Genomic DNA, 21,609 nt, shown 5'->3' with positions numbered 1-21,609 from the left:
TGGGTGTTTGTTCCAACACTTTCCTCTTCGTATTCAGATAACACACTACACTACCAATCACCACAGAAACACGTAATACTGATTATATCCCTCCATATAGGACCGCTGTGAGAGAAGGTGGTAGAATAACACCCACGTTATCCCTTGCCGGTCGTAAGATCCGACTAAAAGGGGGCTCTCAACTTGGGAGGATGGATTGGCGACCATGTAGCCCTTAGCTGAGTCCTTGCAGTGCATCCAGTTACCTGTGCCAGACTCCTCACTTTCATCTATCCTATCTGACCTCCATTGGTCAACTCTTGGTTTTTTCGACCCCGACGCTAGTTGGTTCCGAGGGGTAGGTACTCTCATTTTCACGCCCTTCGTGGCCCTTATCTTTCTTTGGCCGATGACTTAATTTTCCGAAGTGACGGCCCCTTCCATTCTTCCCTATGGTTAGTGTCAATAGAGGATGGTTACCCAGTTGTACTTCCTCTTAAAACAGTAATCATCACTATCACCACCTCAATATATGGTTGGCATTTGGAAGGGCATCTGGCCGTAAAACAGGGCCAAATTCACATATGCGACATAGTTCGCACCTACGACCCCACAAGTGTGGGAAAAGCGCTTGAAGAACAAGAAAAATTGAATGGCTCTTATTGCCGGGAGTGTCCGAGGACAGGATTGGCTCGCCTGGTGCAGATCTTCCTATTTGACGTCCATGGGCGATCTACGCGTCTGGGTGTGGGATGAAGAAATTAATAAGGTAAGGAGAATATGAAACCCGGTGAGACACATTACCTACTCCTGTCAGATAACTGGAAGAGATCTGCTCAGAGCTTAGCGTCTCCATCCGACGGACGAATCACCATTAACAGCATCATACGTCCTCGCTTCACATGAATGCTGCGGAGAGGTTCGGGCGTGAAATGATTCTCTGCTCCAGTGTTATATTACCTACCAGACATTTCTGCTCAACTGGCATCACTTTCGTCTTGGAAATGTTAATTTTCATATCAAACTCGCTGCACTTGCTTTCAAATTCCAAAATATTAGATTACAGGCTTTCAGTATTATGTGCTATTAAAGATCAACTCTTTGACGTAGACCAAACTCCTTACTACATTTCAATCCAACTTAATCTCTCCCTGCCATAACGACCCATGTAAACTACAAACAATAAGGGTGAAAGCTTAGAGCCTTGTGTAACCCCCTGTAACTAATTTGAACCATGAAATTTAGTTTCGCTATTTAAAAAATATAACATAGTTACACGAAAAACTTGATTGGCACCCGATACAGCATAGTTGGAGCTATTTTTCGACATAACCACCATCAGAAGTGAGACACTTATCGTATCGTGGGATCAACTTTTGAATGCCGGTGTCGTAGAAGTCTACCACCTGAGAATGGAACCAGGGTGTGACATTCGTCTTCAGCTCTTCGTCCGTGCGAAAATGGTGACAGGGGGACAGAATTTTTTTGAGAAGCAAGAAAAGATGAGCAAGATCAGGTCTGTACGGTGGATGACCAAACACCTCCCTGCCGAACTTCTGCATAGCAGTTGCTGAACGCCGAGCCGAATGTGGGCGAGCATTGTCATGGATCACTTGCACTGAGCATTCCACGCCTCTTGTTTTGAATGGCCCATCGCAATTTCCATAGAAATTTTATCACAGATCGAACTTCGCAGGCGGCGGGAGAAAGAATACGAGCCGCCATTTCGAGCCACTGCTACTGCGCTACTGACACAGGGGGGACTTGTCCGGCCGGTATATGATTGCTACATCATAGATCTGTCGCGCATGCTCATATTTCCCTATTAAATACATTTGGTAAAACTTAATGTCTGGATTATTATTATTATTATTATTATTATTATTATTATTATTATTATTATTTCATTTCATTGTCCATTTAACTTTCAGGGTCGGCTTTGCCCCTGTACTCAGTGAGGAATCCCATCTCTACCGCCTCAAGGGCAGGATCCTGGAGCGTGAGACATTTGGTTTGGGATACAACCGGGAAGAAGGGCTATTACCCCGCCCAGGCGCCCTCATCTGCTATGCTGAACAGGGGCCTAGGGGCCTTGTGTGGGATAGAAAGATTGGAAGGGATAGGCAAGGAAGAGGGATGGAAGGAGGGAATCGATGCCGGGGGCAGGGTGACAAGTAATCACACTAACCACTACACCACAGAGGCGAGAATAATAATAAAAATAATAATAATTCTAACGTTTTCTTCTACACGCTGCTAGAGTCACGGGTGCTATCTGAGTAGCAGATATGGACACAGCCCTGTTTTACGTATAGATGCCCTTCCTGACGCCAACCTTCTGTGGAGGGATGTAATCGCTTTTGCGTATTTCTGTTCTGGTTGTGTTATTAATACAAACACAAATGCCCAGTCCACGAGCAAATTGAATGAACTAAACGCAGTTGAAATTCCCAAACCATCTCAGTATCGAATCCGGGACCCTCTGAACTGAAGGCCAGCGCTTCTATCGTCTCAACCATGACATCTCGGAGCAGGTTACTTCAAATGCACGTTGAACATAGCTGAAGCCCCATCGTAGCCTTGGAAATGTTCATCCTTCTGATAACACTGCTGAAACGACGGGAAAGCTTTTGTAATTGGAGATAAGACACTATCACACCGCCATTGTTGTCTGAGCGTAATTTCGTAGTTATGAGGCTCAGGCTAAAAATGTGATAACTTGTGTATCGTGAGATCTTCTCATGTTAGATATACAAGAAATTAATTATCTCCGTCTAACATCAGTTACCCAACCTTACTGTCATGTTTCCTTTAAGATGTACAGTACAGGCGGCACCCACTGAGCTTACTTCATTATTATGATCTTTGTATGCATTGAGTAATATCATGAGACACCGCCAATTCCACAGTAACAGAGTTATTATTCAACGGAATAATTATAGACAAGTTTCACAGGACTTAACGAAAGTCAGTCTTGTTCACGAAATCACCTCCAAAAGTACGAGTAAGATGCGTTGCAGGTGAGGCCGCCTGGGCGGGGCACTGGTCCTTCTCCCCGGTATTATCCCCAACCTAATGTCTCACACTCCAGGACACTGCCCTTGAGGTGGTAGAGGTGGGATTCCTCACTGAGTCAAGGGGCAAAGCCTACCCTGAAATTTAAGTGGATAATGAAATGAAATGAACTTTTTATTATTATTTTAATACTGTTTGCTTTACGTTCTATTAACTACTTTTTTATGCCTTTCGGTGACGCCAAATTTCTGGAATTTTGCCCCGCTGGGGTTCTTTTATGTGCCAGTCAATCTGCCGGCACAAGGTTGACATATTTGAGCACCTTCAAATACCACCGGACTGAGCCAGGTTCGAACCTGCCAATTTGAGATCAGAGGGCCAGCGCCTCAACCGTCTGAACCACTCAGCAGGCGAACAGCATAAAGACTGACGGAGACGTATTGGGGATTGTAGCTTTACAGGGGATTCGGTGATTTCTTATCGAGTTTCAACAGCCTATCCCGAAGTCCTGTTTCTTGATACGGGGGGGGGATGAGGTAAGTTGAATTGATATGCCATGTTTTACGAATGGATGCCCTTCCTGGCGCAACCTCATTTTAGGAGCTAATGAAGATGAAATGAAATTGGTGAATGAAATTGGGTAAGGAGTTGAAAGGAATTGGCTGTGACCTTTGAAAAAGATTTTTCCTGATATTTACCTGAAAGTGAAAATGGGAACCATCCCAATGACAGTAGAAAATACGATATGGGAAGAAATGTTTACAGATTTCATTTTCTCCGCTACACGGAAAATCATAGAATCGTAAATACGTCTTTGGGCTTAGAAGAAGAGAAAGTGAGTATACATTCTTTGGGTGTTCCCCTCTTGGTAGCCTCTTACAACATGCAGAGGGTACAGATAAATCATCCTTTGATTCACATCTAGGAGGGAGATATGGGCTTCCAATAAAACGAAAGAAAATTGAGTGTGTCCTTGAAAGAATGGTAAGGCTCACGAATTGAGAGAAAATTAAATACATTCTAGACTTCGTAAATGTAGGAAATACTAATGTAATTGTTGTTGTTATTATTAGCCATCCCTGGTGGCGGGGAGGTAGCGAGTCTGTCTCTAATTCCAAGGTCCTGGGTTTGTCTTCTGTCCAGTTCAAGGGATTTAATTCTGGCTTGTGTAGCAGAGCGTGGTTCACTTGATACTAGACTTTCTCAAGCTCTTAGTTATAGGAGGAAAGCGCACAGTGAGAAGATGAAACTACTGACCCAGTATACAATGTTTGCCATGGTTACAATGGTTTCGGGAAATTGATTATGCCAATTCAATGATCAGGAAGTTAGTAAAATAACCACCTAATCGATACTTTATTATTGCCTCAGGCAAAATTGAATATAAATTTTGTGTATTTGACAGACTGCATTTTTGTCTGATATTTGGGCAATGAATGTAAAACAAAAATAGGAAGAGGGAAATAATTCTATAGAATTGTTAAATCATTAAACAAACAATGGATTGAAACAGAAAAAATTAGAAAAATATTTTTGTATTAAAAATATGTGACAAAAGGAAACGATTAGGTGGTTATTTTACTAACTTCTTGAGTATATTCATCGATACGGTCATGAAATGGACAACTTGTAATACGAATGCTAATTCAATGAACCATTGAACCCAATGAGAAACTGCACCGGTCTTCAGGTGTCCCTTCTCGATGTCCACACCACATCCTACGCTTCTCTTGAAGGTTTTCCTCTGCCGGAGTTACTCTCAAAGCCTCTTGCAGTTTGTAACCCGGCAGGTTGCCCCACGATCACATCGCAGCGTTTAAGTTTCAGCTCGTCTTCCTTTTTGTCTGCTTAACATTCACAACTAGAACCACCATTTTACATAAGTATATCTTATAGCAGGGTGTCCTCTGAAAATTCCGTCACGCAATTACCGATAAAAAATGTGTGAAGCGGTGTGATATTGCAGGCTGTGTTATGAAGTATTGATGGATGGCCACGACTGAGACATATAGAAGTCTCTTTTATCAAAGAGGTTTCATCACATCATACTCTAGAGAACAGTTTATTTCCTTCGTGGCAGTTCCATGGGCCCTCAGTCAGTTTCCCCCTTCGATGCACTGAACGCTACACTTGTCCACTCCCCATTCCATACAGATGTCTCTCGAAAACGATTCTTTAATTGCAAATAAATGATTATCCTCCTTACAATTATTTGACTGTTACTACAGTAAATATTATACCTAAAGGTAATAATGCCTGCAAAGGAACGTGTTGGTGCCAAGCTTTGAAATTATTCAATTTTTACTGGTCATGGCAAATTTGGTTATTATTTTCATCGATTTGGAATCAATCATCCTGCTGGCTACGTGTGCGTCTGTAGATCCTCACAAACAGTGGACCACCTACTGTTTGAATGTGCTGCATTTGAAAGAAGAAGGCATGACTTGAACTCTCATTTGAATTATTGCAACATTGCATTATCAAAACCCCTGTATCATTTGTTTAAGAAGCCTCGCTGTTACAAATATTTTATTAACTTCATCCACTTCATTTTTCCGTTGATTAGATTCATGAATTCATTCATTTTCATTGTAAAACTGAATATATATTTCAACTATAACCATAGTATACTATGTAAAACATGGTTCCAAACTGCTTTGTATATTTAATAATAATAATAATAATAATAATAATAATAATAATAATAATAATAATAATAATAATGAAGTTTGCATACATTCCACAAATTGTCATTCAATTTTTCTGTTCTTTTGACGTTCTTCTTCTCCTAGGTGTAGAACAATTCTACACATTCTCGGACAAACTTGCATCCTAGCCTTCATGCTTTTCTTTTTCGTTTCCTTTTGTCACATATTTTTAATACAAGAACATTTTTCTATTTTTTCTGTTTCAATCCATTGTTTGTTTAATGATTTAACAATTCTATAGAATTATTTCCCTCTTCCTATTTTTGTTTTACATTCATTGCCCAAATATCAGACAAAAATGCAGTCTGTCAGATACACAAAATTTGTGAAATTTTTGAAATTTTGGAAAGTTTTTATGTCCCATTTGACTAAGCCGACAATGGAAAGTATGGCTTCCTTCTTAACAAATTAAGATATATGTTTCACTCCAAGTGCGTGAGTTACCCTACATATTATTCATAGATGCGCCTCTTCCACTATTTCTCCACAAATAAACGATTATTTTCGATTTTTTTTATTAAAATAGGGCTATACAGAAAAGATCATGTGAACGCGGTGTTTTTGGAGCATCTATACCGTCAGCCGAATTGCCCTGTGGAAACTCAGCATGAAGATTTTTTTACGCAGTAGGGTATAAGCACACGTAGGATTTTGATGACATGTCATCTTTTGATTGGTTCACAACAAGACACTGCTATCTTGCACAGAAATCTTGATCTTAGTTCCTATATTGTAGAAATGCTAATTTATTAGGTCATTTTTGGTCATTTTATGGAATTGATTAAACTATTTTATACACTTTGAGTCACTTTCTTACATGTTTGAGGATTTTTTTGAACCATTTACGCGTGTGCTATTGGATATTATCGCAACTTTAAGTGAGCACGAATACGGAGACTTGAGAATAATCACAACGCTTCGTCAATCTGGGAACTAAAGGAAATGTGCACATTCCAGGAGAGACAGCTCCAATTTGAGCAGTCGAGATTGTATTTTGAAGACGTGGAGCAATGTTCTCTGCGAAACGCAAGGAATGTCCACCTTGTTTTCTTGACACGCCAAAAGCCTAAAAGCTTATTATCATGTCTCTAACGTAAATATAAGCTACACAAACTCGATTAGTAATTTGATTTTTTAAAATTTCATTTAAAATTAATGTCAATTTTTTTAAGTTTTCGGATCATTCTACTCGATATTTGCCGTCATTTTGAAACTTACTTTTAAACATTTTTTGGTCATCAAAATCCTGACCTTGCTGCTTCATACTGGAGCAACTTCAATATTTAAGCAGAATCGGATACATTCATTCTTTCTGTAGGAAAGTTAAGCTTCGCCTCACCTGGATATACAACTAACCTTGTACTTCTTGTACTAAATATCGGTCAAACGAGGTGCGCCTCTCCTTTCCGCTTGCCAATAACGTACCCGTCAATTCTTCCTTTGTATTGTTCCAGGAACAATGTCTGCCTGTTCCGGTCTGCTGCTCGGTCAGCTATAATTATGATGTCGAGCCAAACCATTTAATACATCCTGTACTTGACCTCACAGAATAACATGTTCGAACAGTTATATTAACTAATGGCACTGTAATCTATAACTGTTAGGTTTTTTTAGTCTGTCCAAACTAATTTATGATTAAGTACAGTTTAGAAAATACGTGAAGAAGAAAATATTTAACAACAGATAGATTATACCCGAAATAAACACAATTTAAATAAAAATAATTGATCAAAAAATTTATTGTTAATTTATTGAAAGAAAAGCATCAGATTCTATTAAATCACAATTTTAATTGTTTTAATGTTTTTACGAATGTATTGACATGATAAAGAAACGTAAAAGCATTTATGTTCAAACCTGTGTCCACTCTTCCAATAATTCTTAAAATGTTATATCTAGAGCCCGGTATTTTGGGCAGAAATAGGTAGGATGCAAACTAATTGTCTTATTAGGAAATGTCGTCTACTGCGCCCTTGCGTAACGTAGCGAGAGTAGCATAAATTCCGGGGATTATGATGGGCCATACCCCTAATGTTTATGCAAAACTCATAACAGTATAGAGTATATTTGTTATCGTTTCAGGAAATTCGCATACTAACCTATTGCTTCCTAAAAATCATGTTGAGCTGCCCCTGTGTACCAGTGATAGAGTGTCGGCCTCCACATCCCAGGATAACGGGTTCGAACCCGGCAGAGGTAGTCGGATTTTTGATGGGTGGAAGAAAACCCATTCGAAACTCCATGTCGTACGATCTCCGCATGTAAAAGATACCTGGTGACACATTTGCTGTTTACCCGACACCATTCATTAAGGCTCAGCCATAGACACCCAAGAGAGATTCGGCCGGGCGAGTTGACTGAGCGGTTAGGGGCACGCAGCTATGAGCTTGCATCCGGGAGACAGTGGGTTCGAACTTCACCATCAGCAGCTCTGACTATGGTTTTAAATAGTTTCCCATTTTCACACCAGGCAAATGCTGGGGCTGTACCTTAATTAAGACGACGGTCGCTTCCTTCCAACTCCTAGCCCTTTCCTATCCATCGTCGCCATAAGACCTGTCTGTGTCGGTGCGGTCGCTTCCTTCCAACTCCTAGCCCTTTCCTATCCCATCGTCGCCATAAGACCTGTCTATGTCGGTGCGACGTAAAGCAAATATAAAAAAATATTTGGTTTACTGTGCTACCTAGTAGGCTTACAGTAAAACGGAACATCGAAACTGACGAACAGACAGCTAGATGGCGTCAAACTGAAATTTCTGCATACTGTAGCTGAGGCTATATTGTTGACATTATTATTCCTCGTGTTGTTTTTTTTTTCCTTCAATGATCCACTTGAGAGAGAAGAACGAATCTTCTTTCTGCCTGTTGGTCATTTTCAGCTTACCGCTCTTAAGCTATAACGCGGGGTGCGTGGATGCAAAGTGGATCTCGGCACACAAATGGCCACGGCTGGTCCGTGGTCCAAAAGCTCTGCACTCCGACCGGCCAACCGAGCAGAGGAGTGGTGGCCACTGCTCTACCGTGGATCTACGCCTCTGTATTCGGGAGATGGAGAAGGCCTGGTCCCCACTATCAGCTGTCGTGAGAATGCTTTTCCGCGGTTTTCCATTCTCCTGCACCAAGATGAATGTCTGGACAATTCCTAGTATAGCCCGCAGCCGGCAACCCTCTCACCTTCTCCGCACATCTCCTTCACCGTAACAATTCTCCTGGCCTGAGAGACGGTGTCACCGTCTAGGTGGCCCGCCTCCCCCTTCAAGGGAAGAATTAAAACATTTCAGTATTAGTAAATCTTATCCGCCGACAGCCACATTAAATCGAGCTTCTACTACTATAATAATAATAATAATAATAATAATAATAATAATAATAATAATAATAATGGCATTGGCCTCAGGAGAGGCCTGGTTGAAGACGACACACTCGCCCAGCTCCCTGCCATTGGAATTAAGCAAAGAAACTTAAAATCCCTGATCCAGCCGGGATCCCTTACACCAAATGCGAGCAAGCTAACCGTCTTGCCACTGAGCCGGACATAATAATAATAATAATAATAATAATAATAATAATAATAATAATAATAATCCTCAGTCTGTTTCCAGTCATTCGACCGGGTCAGGAATGGAATGAATGAAGCCCCCATCTAGCGGTGATGATAGGAATTGTGTCGGCTGCCGAAGCTTGTCATACTCCTCTGGGGCAATGATTAATGACCGACAGATGAAATGAAATGATACTGGAGAGTGTTGCTGGAATGAAACATGACAGGGAAAATCGGAGTATCCGGAGAAAAACCTTCCCCGCCTCCGCATTGCCCAGCACAAATCTCACAAAAATGAAACGGTGTATGGCTTTTAGTGCCGGGAATGTCCGAGGACATGTTCGGCTCGCCACGTGAAGGTCTTTTGATTTGACTCCCGTAGGCGACCTGCGCGTCGTGATGAGGATGAAATAATGATGAACACGACACATACACCCAGTCCCCGTGCCGGCGAAATTAACCAATGATGGTTAAAATTCCCGACCCTGCCGGGATGGAACCCGGGACCCCTATACCCAAAGGCCAGCACGCTAATCATTTAGCCACGGAGCCGAACATCTCGCATAGAGTGACGGTGATTTGAACCATGGAACCCGCTGAGTCTCGAAGGCTCAATAATAAAAATAATAATAATAATAATAATAATAATAATAATAATAGTAATAATAATAATATAGTCTGTTCTACAGTGTGCAGACATTCTTTTTATTAAACGCTATGAATACTGCCCGTGCTTGAATTTCGAAACTCTGCTTTACTCTACCAGAGGACAAAGATTTAAAAACTGTATGTGCTAACCTGTAGTTGAACTTTTTATTTATCTTTTCTGGTAAACACCAAATGTGTCAACAGCGATCTTTCACTTGCCGGCATTATTCAACATGGGCTATCGAATGGACTATTCTTTGCTCCTTAATGATTTCGACTCCTTCGGCTGGATTTGAACCCGCGATTGAACCACAGATGTATTCACGTTTGAAATAGTGATTTAGGTCAAAATATTCAATGTTTGGTTTTTGATCTCATGAACGCCTGACAATTTTAGTTTCCAAATATGTATCATTGACGATTGCTCGATTCCGGGGAGTAGTCAAGCTCACTTCTTCATTCACTGAATTTCTCCGCGATTCTCATAATTCAAAAAAACATAGTATCCTCAGATTTCCAGTTATACAATTCCTTTTACTGTGTGTCAGTTTACAGCTTACTAAACGTATAATGGTCGGAACTAAACATATTCATAAATAAGACTACAATGAAACAAGGTACCATAAGAAGAAACAATTCTAAAAATTTCAAAATTTTGAATTTCATTAAAAATATATCCAAAAATTATCACACTAGTTAATTCTTATATTATCTTCATGTCGACCCATTTTAAGGATTATTAGGACCAATACCTTACAAGAATAATTCGGATTGAATTATTTTCCTTAAAACTGCGATTTTTGGAAACCTATGAAAAATTTTGAAGATTTTGTGAAACAGTAGACTACCGGTATTTGTGAACTTTTCGTCTTCTCAAAAAACAAATGTTTCACTGTACAAATTTCAAACAAATTATTCGAATAGTATAGATTTTGATTTGGTATGTCCAGTTCGTTTGGTTGCAGCGTGTTGAAGAGTTCTTGCAGGACAAAATTTCGGCATCTTGGCTCGTCTCAATTTATATAGCCATTGAAAGGCTGGCATTACCATTTTTCGCATCCTGAGACTTCCAGGATAAAGGGACACTAGAAAGGAAAGCAAGAAATGTGTATGTAAATGTTTCTGTTACACGTGAAAGCATAGAATCATGGCCTTAGAAGACGAGAGTGCGAGGACACATTTTCTGTGGTTCCCCTCTTAGTAGCCTCTTACGTCATGCAAGAGATACATTTTTTTTGCTACTTGCTTTACGTCGCACCGACATAGATAGGTCTTATGGCGAAGATGGGACAGGAAATGGATAGGAGTGGGAAGGAAGCGACCGTGGCCTTCATTTAGCTACCATCTCGGCATTTGCGTGGAGGAGAAGTGGGAAACCACTTCAGGGATGGTTAAGGGTGAGATTTGAACCGCCTTTCTACTCAGTTGCCGGGCTGAGTGGCTCAGACGGTTAAGGCGCTGGCCTTCTAACCCCAACTTGCCAGGTTCGATCCTGGCTCAGTCCGGTGGTATTTGAAGGTGCTCAAATACGACAGCCTCGTGTCGGTAGATTTACTGGCACGTAAAAGAACTCCTACGGGAATAAATTCCGGCACCTCGGCGTCTCCGAAGACCGTAAAAGTAGTTAGTGGGACGTAAAGCAAATAACATTATTATTATTATTATTATTATTATTATTATTATTATTATTATTATTATTATTATTATTATTATTATTATTATTATTATTATTATTATTATTATACTCAGTTGACCTCCCAAGGCTGGGTGGACCCCGTTCCAGTACTCATACCATTTTTCAAAGTTCGTGGCAGAGCCGGCAGCTAATCACATTAACAGCTATACCACAGAGGCGAACTATATAATAATAAACAACAATAAATCTTAGCGTCCCACTAACTACTCTTACGGCGCGCGGCTGTGAACTTGCATCCTGGAGACAGTGGGTTCGAATCACACTTTCGGCAGCCCTGAAGATGGTTTTCCGTGGTTTCACATTTTCACGCCAGGGAAATGCTGGGGTTGTACCTCAATTAAGGCCACGGCCGTTTACTTCCAACTCCTAGGTCTTTCTTCTCCCATCGTCGCCATAAGACCTATCTGTGTCGGTGCGACGTAAAGCCACTAGCAAAAACTACTTTTACGGATTTCGTAGACGCAGAGGTGCCGGAATTTAGTCCGGTAGGACTTCATTTACTTGCCAGTAAATCTACCGACACGAGGCTGACGTATTTGAGCTCCTTCAGATACCACCGGACTTTTTTTGCTAGGGGCTTTACGTCGCACCGACACAGATAGGTCTTATGGCGACGATGGGATAGGAAAGGCCTAGGAGTTGGAAGGAAGCGGCCGTGGCCTTAATTAAGGTACAGCCCCAGCATTATCACCGGACTGAGCCAGGATCGAACCTACCAAGTTGTGGTCAGAAGGCCAGCGCTTTAACCGTCTGAGCTAATCAGCCCGGCACCAGTCAAAGGCAGCAGTGGAAACTCGTTAAAAAAACGGCGTTATTTGTGCCTGCTGTATATAGAAGACAGGGTTCTAGCACCGGTAATAACGTGAGGAGAAAGAAGATGACGAAGACTTAGTATATAAAGATGACGAACATTAGTTGCCTCAGTTGAATACACTATTCCTAGCCCAAAATCATATCCATGTTAAAAACAGAGAGAGGTGGAATGCGTAAGAACGGAATAAGCAAGAGACAAGTATTCTGTAACTTCTTCTGTAATATGTTATGATGGCTAGATAACGGTTAGCTGTGAGAAATTGTTAGACAAAGAGAGAATAGTGTGTTACTGTGTGAAGGAGGAGAGGAGGAGGGGTGTATGGCGGAAGTGAGACAGAGCTAAGACTTTGAGAACTGAAAGGAGATGTATGCAACACTTTGTGTCGGTATGTATATAAGGTAGCCGCGTAGAGGGACAGCACCATCACAATTATCTCACTTCTCTCAGAGCAGCATCGCAGAGAACTCACAGAACCATGGCAGTCGTCTTTACAGTAAGTGCTCTGTAATTTTCTAAAAAGTAACTAAGGCATTTTTGTGCTGTTATCTACATTACTTGTTCGGATTTTTTTCCTCGCCAAAGGCTGGCAGTTATCATAGAATAATTATTTCTATTTTACGCTTGCCATTTTGGAAACCATTGTGGGAGGATTCGCACGTTTCCCTTCTATCTTACCTTCCAGTGCTCTGCCATCAGTGCATATACGTGTATATAATATGCCTTCTAGTGGTCACTAGTATTTATCTTTAGCTGTCCAGTGTTCATTAGTATTTGTACTCTGTCTTCCAGTGTTTACACGTGTCTACATTCTCCCTTCCAGGACTGATTTGTGTTGATAATCTGCCTTCCACTGTTCACTAATATTTATTCATAGCTGTCCAGTGTCCACTCGCAGTTGTAGTCTCCCTTCCAGGGCTTATCAGTGTTTATATTCTCCCTTCCGATGCTTATACGTGTTTATAATCTACCTTCCAATATCACCAGTGTTTATCCTTAGGCTTCCAGTGCTTATGCGTGTGTTTATATTCTCGCTTCCAGTGCTTACTTGTGTTAATCATCTGCCTTCCAGTAGTCTCTAGTATCTATACATAGCCTTCCAATGTTCACTCCTATTTGTGCTCTGCTTTCCATTACTTAGACGTGATTATATTCTCTTTTCCAATGCTCACTATCATTTGTACTGAACCGTCCAGAACTCCGCTAGTATTTTTACTCAACCTTCAAATGATTACTCCCCTTTGCACTAATTACTACTACCTCACTCAATATTCTACTACTCACAAGTATTTATTGAACATTCCAGGACTCAGGAAAATTTTTACTCGAAATGCTTACTCCTGTTTTACACAACAGTCAGTGTTCACTAGCATTTTACTTTAAATTCCAGTGCTCACTAGTATTTATATCGAGTCTTCCAGGACTCGTTAATATTTTTATTCGGCCTTCCACTGCTCATTAGCATTTAACTCAACATTCCAGTGGTCAATTTTGTTTACATTCTGCCTTCCACTGCCCACTAATATTTTTATTGAGGTTCCAAGATTCATTACTATTTCCAATGCCTACCGATGTCCACAGGGTTGAGTGGCTCAGACGGTTGAGGCGCTGGCCTTCTGACCTCAGCTTGGCAGATTCGAACGTAGCTCATTCCTGTGGTATTTCAATGTGCTCAAATACGTCAGCCTCGTGTCGGTGGAATTACTGGCACGTAAAAGAACTCCTGTGGGACAAAATCCCGGCACTTCGGCGTCTCCGAAAGAAACGGGACTAAGGGGATAGACAGACAAACAAACAAACTGACATCGACCCTCAGCCTTCCAGGGCTTGCTAGTATTTTATTCAACATTCTAGTGCTTATTTTCGTTTCTATTCTGCCTTCAGTGTTCTCTTGCTTTTACAATGAGCTTCCAGGACTCTCCATCATATTTAGTCAGTTTCCACTGCCTACTAATATACACACACCCAGCCTTCCAAAGCACGTTAACAATTATAATTGTACTTGTAAGGATCTACAGACTCTTGGGGCCCATGTCCATACGACATATCTTATTCTTCTACGTGTGAGGAATGTGCGCATAACAGTTTGGTCGTACTTTCTTGTTACACGCTGTATACAGTGGCAGTGCTATTCCATACAATCGTGACAGTATTAGACTCCATTTGATGGAATCATTTACGTTACGACTCAGCTTCCCCAAACAGCCAAATACTACTGTCGGTAGTGAGCAGTAATATTTATCTCGGCTTGATGATGAGTATTGCAATATATTCGAAACATTGGGAACCTTATAGTACTGCAACAAGATCGAATCTGGATGAATTATAATTATTCACTTTAACGGACCGCAGATGTTTTCGACATGAAGGCATATAAATTCCTTCGCTATTGATGAAATGTAATCATTAAAAAACGCATAAAACCATGCTGATCCATCACAAGAAAATGAATATTAAATGTTCTAAGTGACCTTTTAAAGGATATTGCGGCATCATGGTCAATATATCCTTATACTTAGTGTATGTAATAGGTTTGTCTAAAAATATGTCTATATTCGTGATGAATTCGAGTTAAGGTTGAGAAAGAACCGACTGTGACCTAAGGAATAACTACAGTCGTAACTTTCCCCTATAGTCGCAATGAAGCGCCATAGAAATGCTCATTCTGGGTTGATCTGAAGTAGAATCTTAAAACATTTGTAATGACTAAAGCCCGGATTTTCAAGCAGTAATAGGTTAGATTGCAAACTAATTTGGTTAGTAGGAAATGTCGGTCACTCGCTCTTCCATAATGTAGAAAGAGTAACATAAATTATAGGGGTTCTGATGGGCCGTACCCCTAATGTTTATGTAAACCCCATAGCATAATCGTTGTGAAGGTAGACTATACTTGCTTCTCGCTTCAGTAAGTTTGCATTCTAACCTATTAATGCATAAAATTCCGGGCTCTAGTAATTACATATTATTATTATTTTATCAGGAATTACAAGTAGATAACTTGATGGTAAAAAGGATGACGTAAGACGCTACAATGAATGAAACTGTCCATGGATAAATCCTCAATGAATGCTTTTACGTTACGAGTGTAGTACCTCTTCTCGATCCGACGCAGTCAGATTAGAGCAATAACACGGTCATGTCTATTACAGTTTTCAAAATCGCGGGAATATTTTGTCTGGTAATGTCCCTTAATAAATATTATAATCCTTTAATTACGCCAATGACAAATAACGCACATCACCTTGTTACCGTGCTCATTTACAAGATAGGTACCGACCTAAGACTCGTTATATTTCTTGGACTCGCTATGAATTTTGCGCTTTATGTAACACTACTGAACATGTAAAAATTGCTTAGAACTAAAGAAGCACTGAAGGTAGTGAAATGGGTGTGGACAGCGATACAGGAGAGATTCCAATTTTCGGACAAATCTGCTACAAGGATGTTCAAAAACTGCCTGTAATTACTCTGACGGGGAATTATAATTTGAGCAAAAATCCACAGATATGTGTACTTATCAAAAACTGAGATATTTATATTTCATAAAAATAAATAATAATTAAAAATCAACACGCTGTTTCCAGTCATTCCGGATCTGGAATGGAATGAATGAAGCCCCATCTAGCGGGGAGGATAGGAATTATGCCAGCTGCCAAAGTGTGTCGCACTCCACTGGGACAATTGTTAATGACTGACAGATGGAATGAAATGATATTGAAGAGTGTTGCTGGTGATAGGAAAAACCGGAGTACCGGTTGAAAAACCTGTCTCGCCTCCGCTTTGTCCAGCATAAATATCAAATGGAGGGACCAGAATTTGAACAACAGAACCCACCGATGAGAGGCCGGCGTTGTGCTGCCTGAGCCATGTGCGATCCCACAAAAAGAAATCTATAGATAAGTTAGTAAATTAAGCAAATTAAATATGAACAAAATATTGTCTTTCCCATTTTAACCGAGAGCATTCGTGTCGTACTTTAGAATGATGTGTGTGCTTGAAAAGTCCGCTTTTAATTGCTTTTAATTTAAATGTGTATATCATATCCAAATCTATGGAAAAAATCCATCCTTATGAATCATTTATATGTTGGTTTCTTTTATGAAGTCAGCTTTACGAATTCGTACAAGGTGATATTTTTGATTTTGTACTGCTACCATTTCATACTTACAAATTGCATTCCCTTATCGGTTTCGAAATTCTTGCTAGTTTTGCTTAAATATATGTTGACACTTCTCATTTTTATATAGGTATAAGCTTGATACTCTTTTTGTACAGAGAGAAACTGGATGTTGATGATCGCCAAAGCCCGGATTTCTATGCCGTAACAGGTTAGATTGCAAACTAAATTTGGTTAATAGGAAGTGTCGGCCACCCGCTCTTCCATAATGCAGCAAGAGTAACACATTATAGGAGTTCTGATGGGCGTACACCTAATGTTTATGCATACTCCATAGCATAATCGTTGTGAAGGTAGACTATACTTGTTGCTCGCTTCAGAAACTTTGCATTCTAACCTATTAATGCATACAAATCCGGGCTCTAATGATGATAATGATTATGCTTATTGTTTAAAGGGGGATAACAGCTAGGTCATCGGCCCCTGAGAAACTTTAAGTAATGAGGTTGGTGATGGTAAAAGCTAGCGTTGAAAATAGTTTGAAGAGAACACTTCTACTCAACACACACTCAAATTTACTGATCTACGTTGCCCAATGTACATTTTGAACTAATTGCTCAGTTTACATATATTTTGTTAAATCTAAAGCCTTCTCTTTTTCAGTCTCAACACAGTTAATTTATAGCTGTCATGTTCTTCAGTCTGCAGAAACTAAGTTTTAGTAATAAATTCATAAACTACGTGCATTAAAATATATGGTAACCAAAGCCCGTATTTTCATGCCGCAACAGGTTATTTTGCAAACTAAATTTGGTTAATAGGAAGTGTCGGCCACCCGATCTTCCATAATGTAACAAGAGTAACATATATTATGGGAGTTCTGATTGGCCGAACCCCCAATGTTTATGCAAACCCCATAGCACAATCGTTGTGAAGATAGACTATACCTGCTGCTTCCTTCAGAAACTTTGCATTCTAACCTATTAATGCATAAAAATCCGGGCTCTAATGGTAACAGAATTATAGTTGAAAAAGAAACAACTTAATAAAATCAGAGTGACATGTTTTGCCCTTGAAAGAACATAATAATAATTCTATCAAATCACACTCAAATATTTAGAAACGTACAAACATGTATGTTTATTTCTGTTTAAATACTTAGTAGCTTGAAATCGGGAGTTTGTCTTAATCGCATCTATTGTCTCTCCACTCTAGCGTAGAATGCGATGTGTTGAAAAACCTCTGCTCTGTCATTGGCGTGAGTCCAACTGGGTAGCCACTCCACTGACCTTCCGCCACGCCATTCTCCCGTCCTGGTTAGGTCAATAACAGGCTGTATTTTACCTTTAGATGTTTAATTTTAGTGCTCCCATTATTATTATTATTATTATTATTATTATTATTATTATTATTATTATTATTATTATCATCCTCGTATTACAATTATCTTTTAAACGATGCAAGGGTACTTAATTACCTACTAATGGGCTGCCTATTATACCGTTATTTTCCGTCATGTCATTATCGCTTACTTCAACTCTTTTGGAACAGTACTTGCCGTCATTATTATTATTATTATTATGGAACTTGAAAATAGGTAGTGAGTATGATATGAAAATTAGCCTTTCCAGGACTAAATTGATGTCAGTACCGGGCGAGTTGGCCGTGCGGTTAGAGTCGCGCAGCTGTGAGCTTGGATTCGGGAGATAGTGGGTTCGAATCCCACTGTCGGCAGTCTTGAAGATGGTTTGCGTGGTTTCCCATTTTCACACCAGGCACATGCTGGGGCTGTACCTTAATTAAGGCCACGGCCGCTTCCTTCCCACTCCTAGGCCTTCCCTATCCCATCGTCGCCGTAAAGCCCATCTGTGTCGGTGCGACGTAAAGCAAGTAGTAAAAAAAAAAGAAGTGATATCAGTAGGGAAGAAAATTAAGAGAACTGAGTGCCAGGTTAGAAAGATAACCTGGAACAGGTAGATAATTTCAAGTATTTAGGATGTGTGTTCTTCCGGGATGGTAGTATAGTAATATAGTAAGTTGCGATCAACAGTATTCTGTAAGAAGGAAGCATGCTACCGGACGAAAGTATCTTTATATCGGTGTGTTTTCAAACCAACTTTGCTGTACGGCAGTGAAAGCTGGATGGGCTCAAGATATGGTGTTCTTAAGTTAGAAGTAACAGGCATGAAAACGAGAATGATCGCTGGTACAAACAGTTGTGAACAATGACAAAAGAGCACTCGGACTGAAGAGATAAAAAACTAAGAGTTAGGAATTAATTTGTTTGATGAAGCTGTACGCATAAACGGTCTTCAGAGGTAGGGTCATGTGAGGCGAATGGAAGAGGAAAGGTTGAGTGGGAGAATAATGGATTCTGTTATAGAGGGTAAGAGAAGTAGATGAAAACCAAGACGACTATTGAATTTATAACCATGTAGATTAACATACCGAAAGCGATACAGCTGTATGCCACGCTATACAGAGTGCTCCAAAATATGTAGGAAGTAATCAGGGTTTGGATACTACACCCCAAACCAACGCAAAAAGGTCCTATGAACATGTGGCCTACGGTCGGTCGTTTACGAGTTAGAGGCTTTGAAATCTGGCACATCCCATGTCGTTTAGCTGTCACCATGTTGGTGTATCGGCGCGGATACTACATTCTGAAACAAGAAGTGTTCAAAATGTAATACATGTGCATGAATGCTCGCCCGGGCACGCCCCCTCATTGATTGTCGGACACTTTCGAGCACTCCAAGCATTGCACGTATTCGATGGCAAACTTGCTCCACACACTGGCAAAGTACTGCAATGTTCTTACCGGCCAAACTTAATCCTAAATACGAACTTCCCTCCCACCATTATAACTAATAACTCAAACAGGCTTAGCTCATAAACGATCGACCGTGTGACACATGTTCATAGGGACTTTTTTTCTTGTTTTGGGGTGAACTATCCACCTCCGTAATTATTTCATATATATTGGAGACCACCCTGTTTACTCTATTAGTATATTTTCATGTACATTTTTTAATGATTGTAGTAGTAACATAAGGATGACATAAAATGTTCTTGTTGCTCGCTCAGGCACTGGTGTTGAGCTCGCTGATCGCTGTCTCCAGAGCAGGATACACGCCTATCAGCTACAATGCCCCACACTACACCCACTTCGCCGCTGTCCCCGTGGTAAAGACGGTGCCTGTCTACCCCGACGCCTACCCACAGTACAGTTTCGGCTACAGTGTACAGGACTCCCTCACCGGTGACTCCAAGACGCAGCACGAAACTCGCGACGGAGAAGTCGTCAAGGGTAGCTACAGTCTGGTAGAACCTGACGGCACCACCAGGACTGTTAAATACACCGCAGATCCCGTCAATGGCTTCAACGCCGTAGTGGATCGTCAGCCAGCCGTTGTGAAAGCCATCGTGCCTGTCCACAAAGTGGCTCCTATTCAACATTATGCTGCCTACGCCGCCCCCAGGCCGGTGTATAACCCGGGACTATACACACAAGCAATCACAACACCCCACCACGGCTACCATCACTACTGACAATGACGTTGATCTTCACCAACCCGACCTCCGACATCGCACCTTAGTATTAAGAAAAACCACTTTTGTACATAGCAATATGTTTCTAATTTATATTATTTAAATAAAATGCACTTCAATACCTACTGTCAGTTTTTCATATCACCGTTACGCCTGCAAAAACTGCTATGTAAATTATTTTAGCTTACAACTTTTCCCGGTAAGATTTTGTCATCTAAGGTACCATATTGTGTGAGTAATTTCCAAGAATTATCGCTCTTACGATATGTGTGCTGCGGGTTATCAGATAGCGGTTTTCGCAGGCGCAACCACGATATACACATTACACAGTCCTCGACTTGCGTAAATAGATCATCATAAGAAGAAAAAGAAAGAAGGAAAAAAGAAAGAACTTCAAAGAGCACAAAAATTACATGAAAAAGATACAGCAAAAGAACTATGTCAAAAAAGGCAAAATTACAACATTATAACACTGTAGTTAAAACAGATGCACTTTCTGCATCTGAAATTGTTATAATTGATGGCAAGTCTCGAATAAAGATTATCGAAAAACAAGAAAGGAAAATCTTCAGAAAAATCCTTGAATCAAAATGCGGAAATAAAATTTGGATGAGAAAGAAATAACATAAAATCTAACAAGTTGCAATATACCGTCAGGAAATGGGGATTATAATTTTATGGTCGCTTATACAGAATGGATAATAACAGGTTCACAAAGAAAATTTTTAATCTTAGCATTATCAATGAAAATCAGTGAAGACTTAAATAAAATTGGCATTAATGAAAAAACCATTCAAGATAGAATAAAATCCAGAACTTTAATTCAAAAACACAAATTTTCTCTAAATCCCAAGCGACTAAACACAGGATGAACAGAACAAAGTAAAAAAGGAACACAGTCAGAGGATGAAGAGAAAATGGGAAGAGAAGAAGAAAAAAACAGGTGCTAATAAGTTCAGACTCTCTCCTTAGTTGGGCATAACTAATTAATTAATAAATTAATAATAATAATAATAATAATAATAATAATAATAATAATAATGTTATTGGTTTTATCTCCCATTAACTACTTTTACAGTTTTCGGACACGCCTAAATAGATCATTCTAAAACTCTTTGCGCAAGTCGAAATTTACGTAAGTCTAAGTTGTACCATTAACCTAAGGCTACTCGCAAACTCGTATGAAAAAATTACCGAAATATCGATACTGCAAGCCCAAGTTCACGTGCTATAGAAAATAATATCTAGCCACTTTCATATTATATATTATAATTTGCAATTTCAATGTTTTTACGGTAATGATAGGCTGAGATCAACGAAGCAGATCTGTACTTAAACATCCTCATTCAAGTTTGGTTAGCAATTTGCAGACAATCCCCGAGTTACGTAAATTCATACTTCCGTAAGAAATGTCCGTTATCAGAACAATTTACAAACCGAACTTACATACTGTACATCTTCGTTATAGACTGTTACGCCTTTCAGTGTGTTCAGTCTGCAAGTCTCTCACCTGCCATAATCCTCTGTGGCCGCTTTTGGTTC

General features: G+C 40.0%; 1 protein-coding gene across 1 annotated transcript; it reads left to right on the top strand.

Moving 5' to 3' along the window:
- The first annotated feature begins 12,844 nt into the window (after positions 1–12,844).
- Positions 12,845–20,121, top strand: LOC136884934 (larval cuticle protein A2B). The gene is made up of 2 exons (XM_067157256.2): positions 12,845–12,894; positions 19,603–20,121. The coding sequence occupies exons 1-2, from the start codon at positions 12,877–12,879 to the stop codon at positions 20,065–20,067; spliced, it is 483 nt and encodes a 160-aa protein (XP_067013357.2). The 5' UTR covers positions 12,845–12,876; the 3' UTR covers positions 20,068–20,121.
- The last annotated feature ends 1,488 nt before the right edge of the window (positions 20,122–21,609 follow it).

This window comes from Anabrus simplex, chromosome 13 (assembly GCF_040414725.1).
Source record: "Anabrus simplex isolate iqAnaSimp1 chromosome 13, ASM4041472v1, whole genome shotgun sequence".
NCBI lineage: Eukaryota > Metazoa > Arthropoda > Insecta > Orthoptera > Tettigoniidae > Anabrus > Anabrus simplex.
This window is presented reverse-complemented; position numbering and strand designations above follow the sequence as displayed.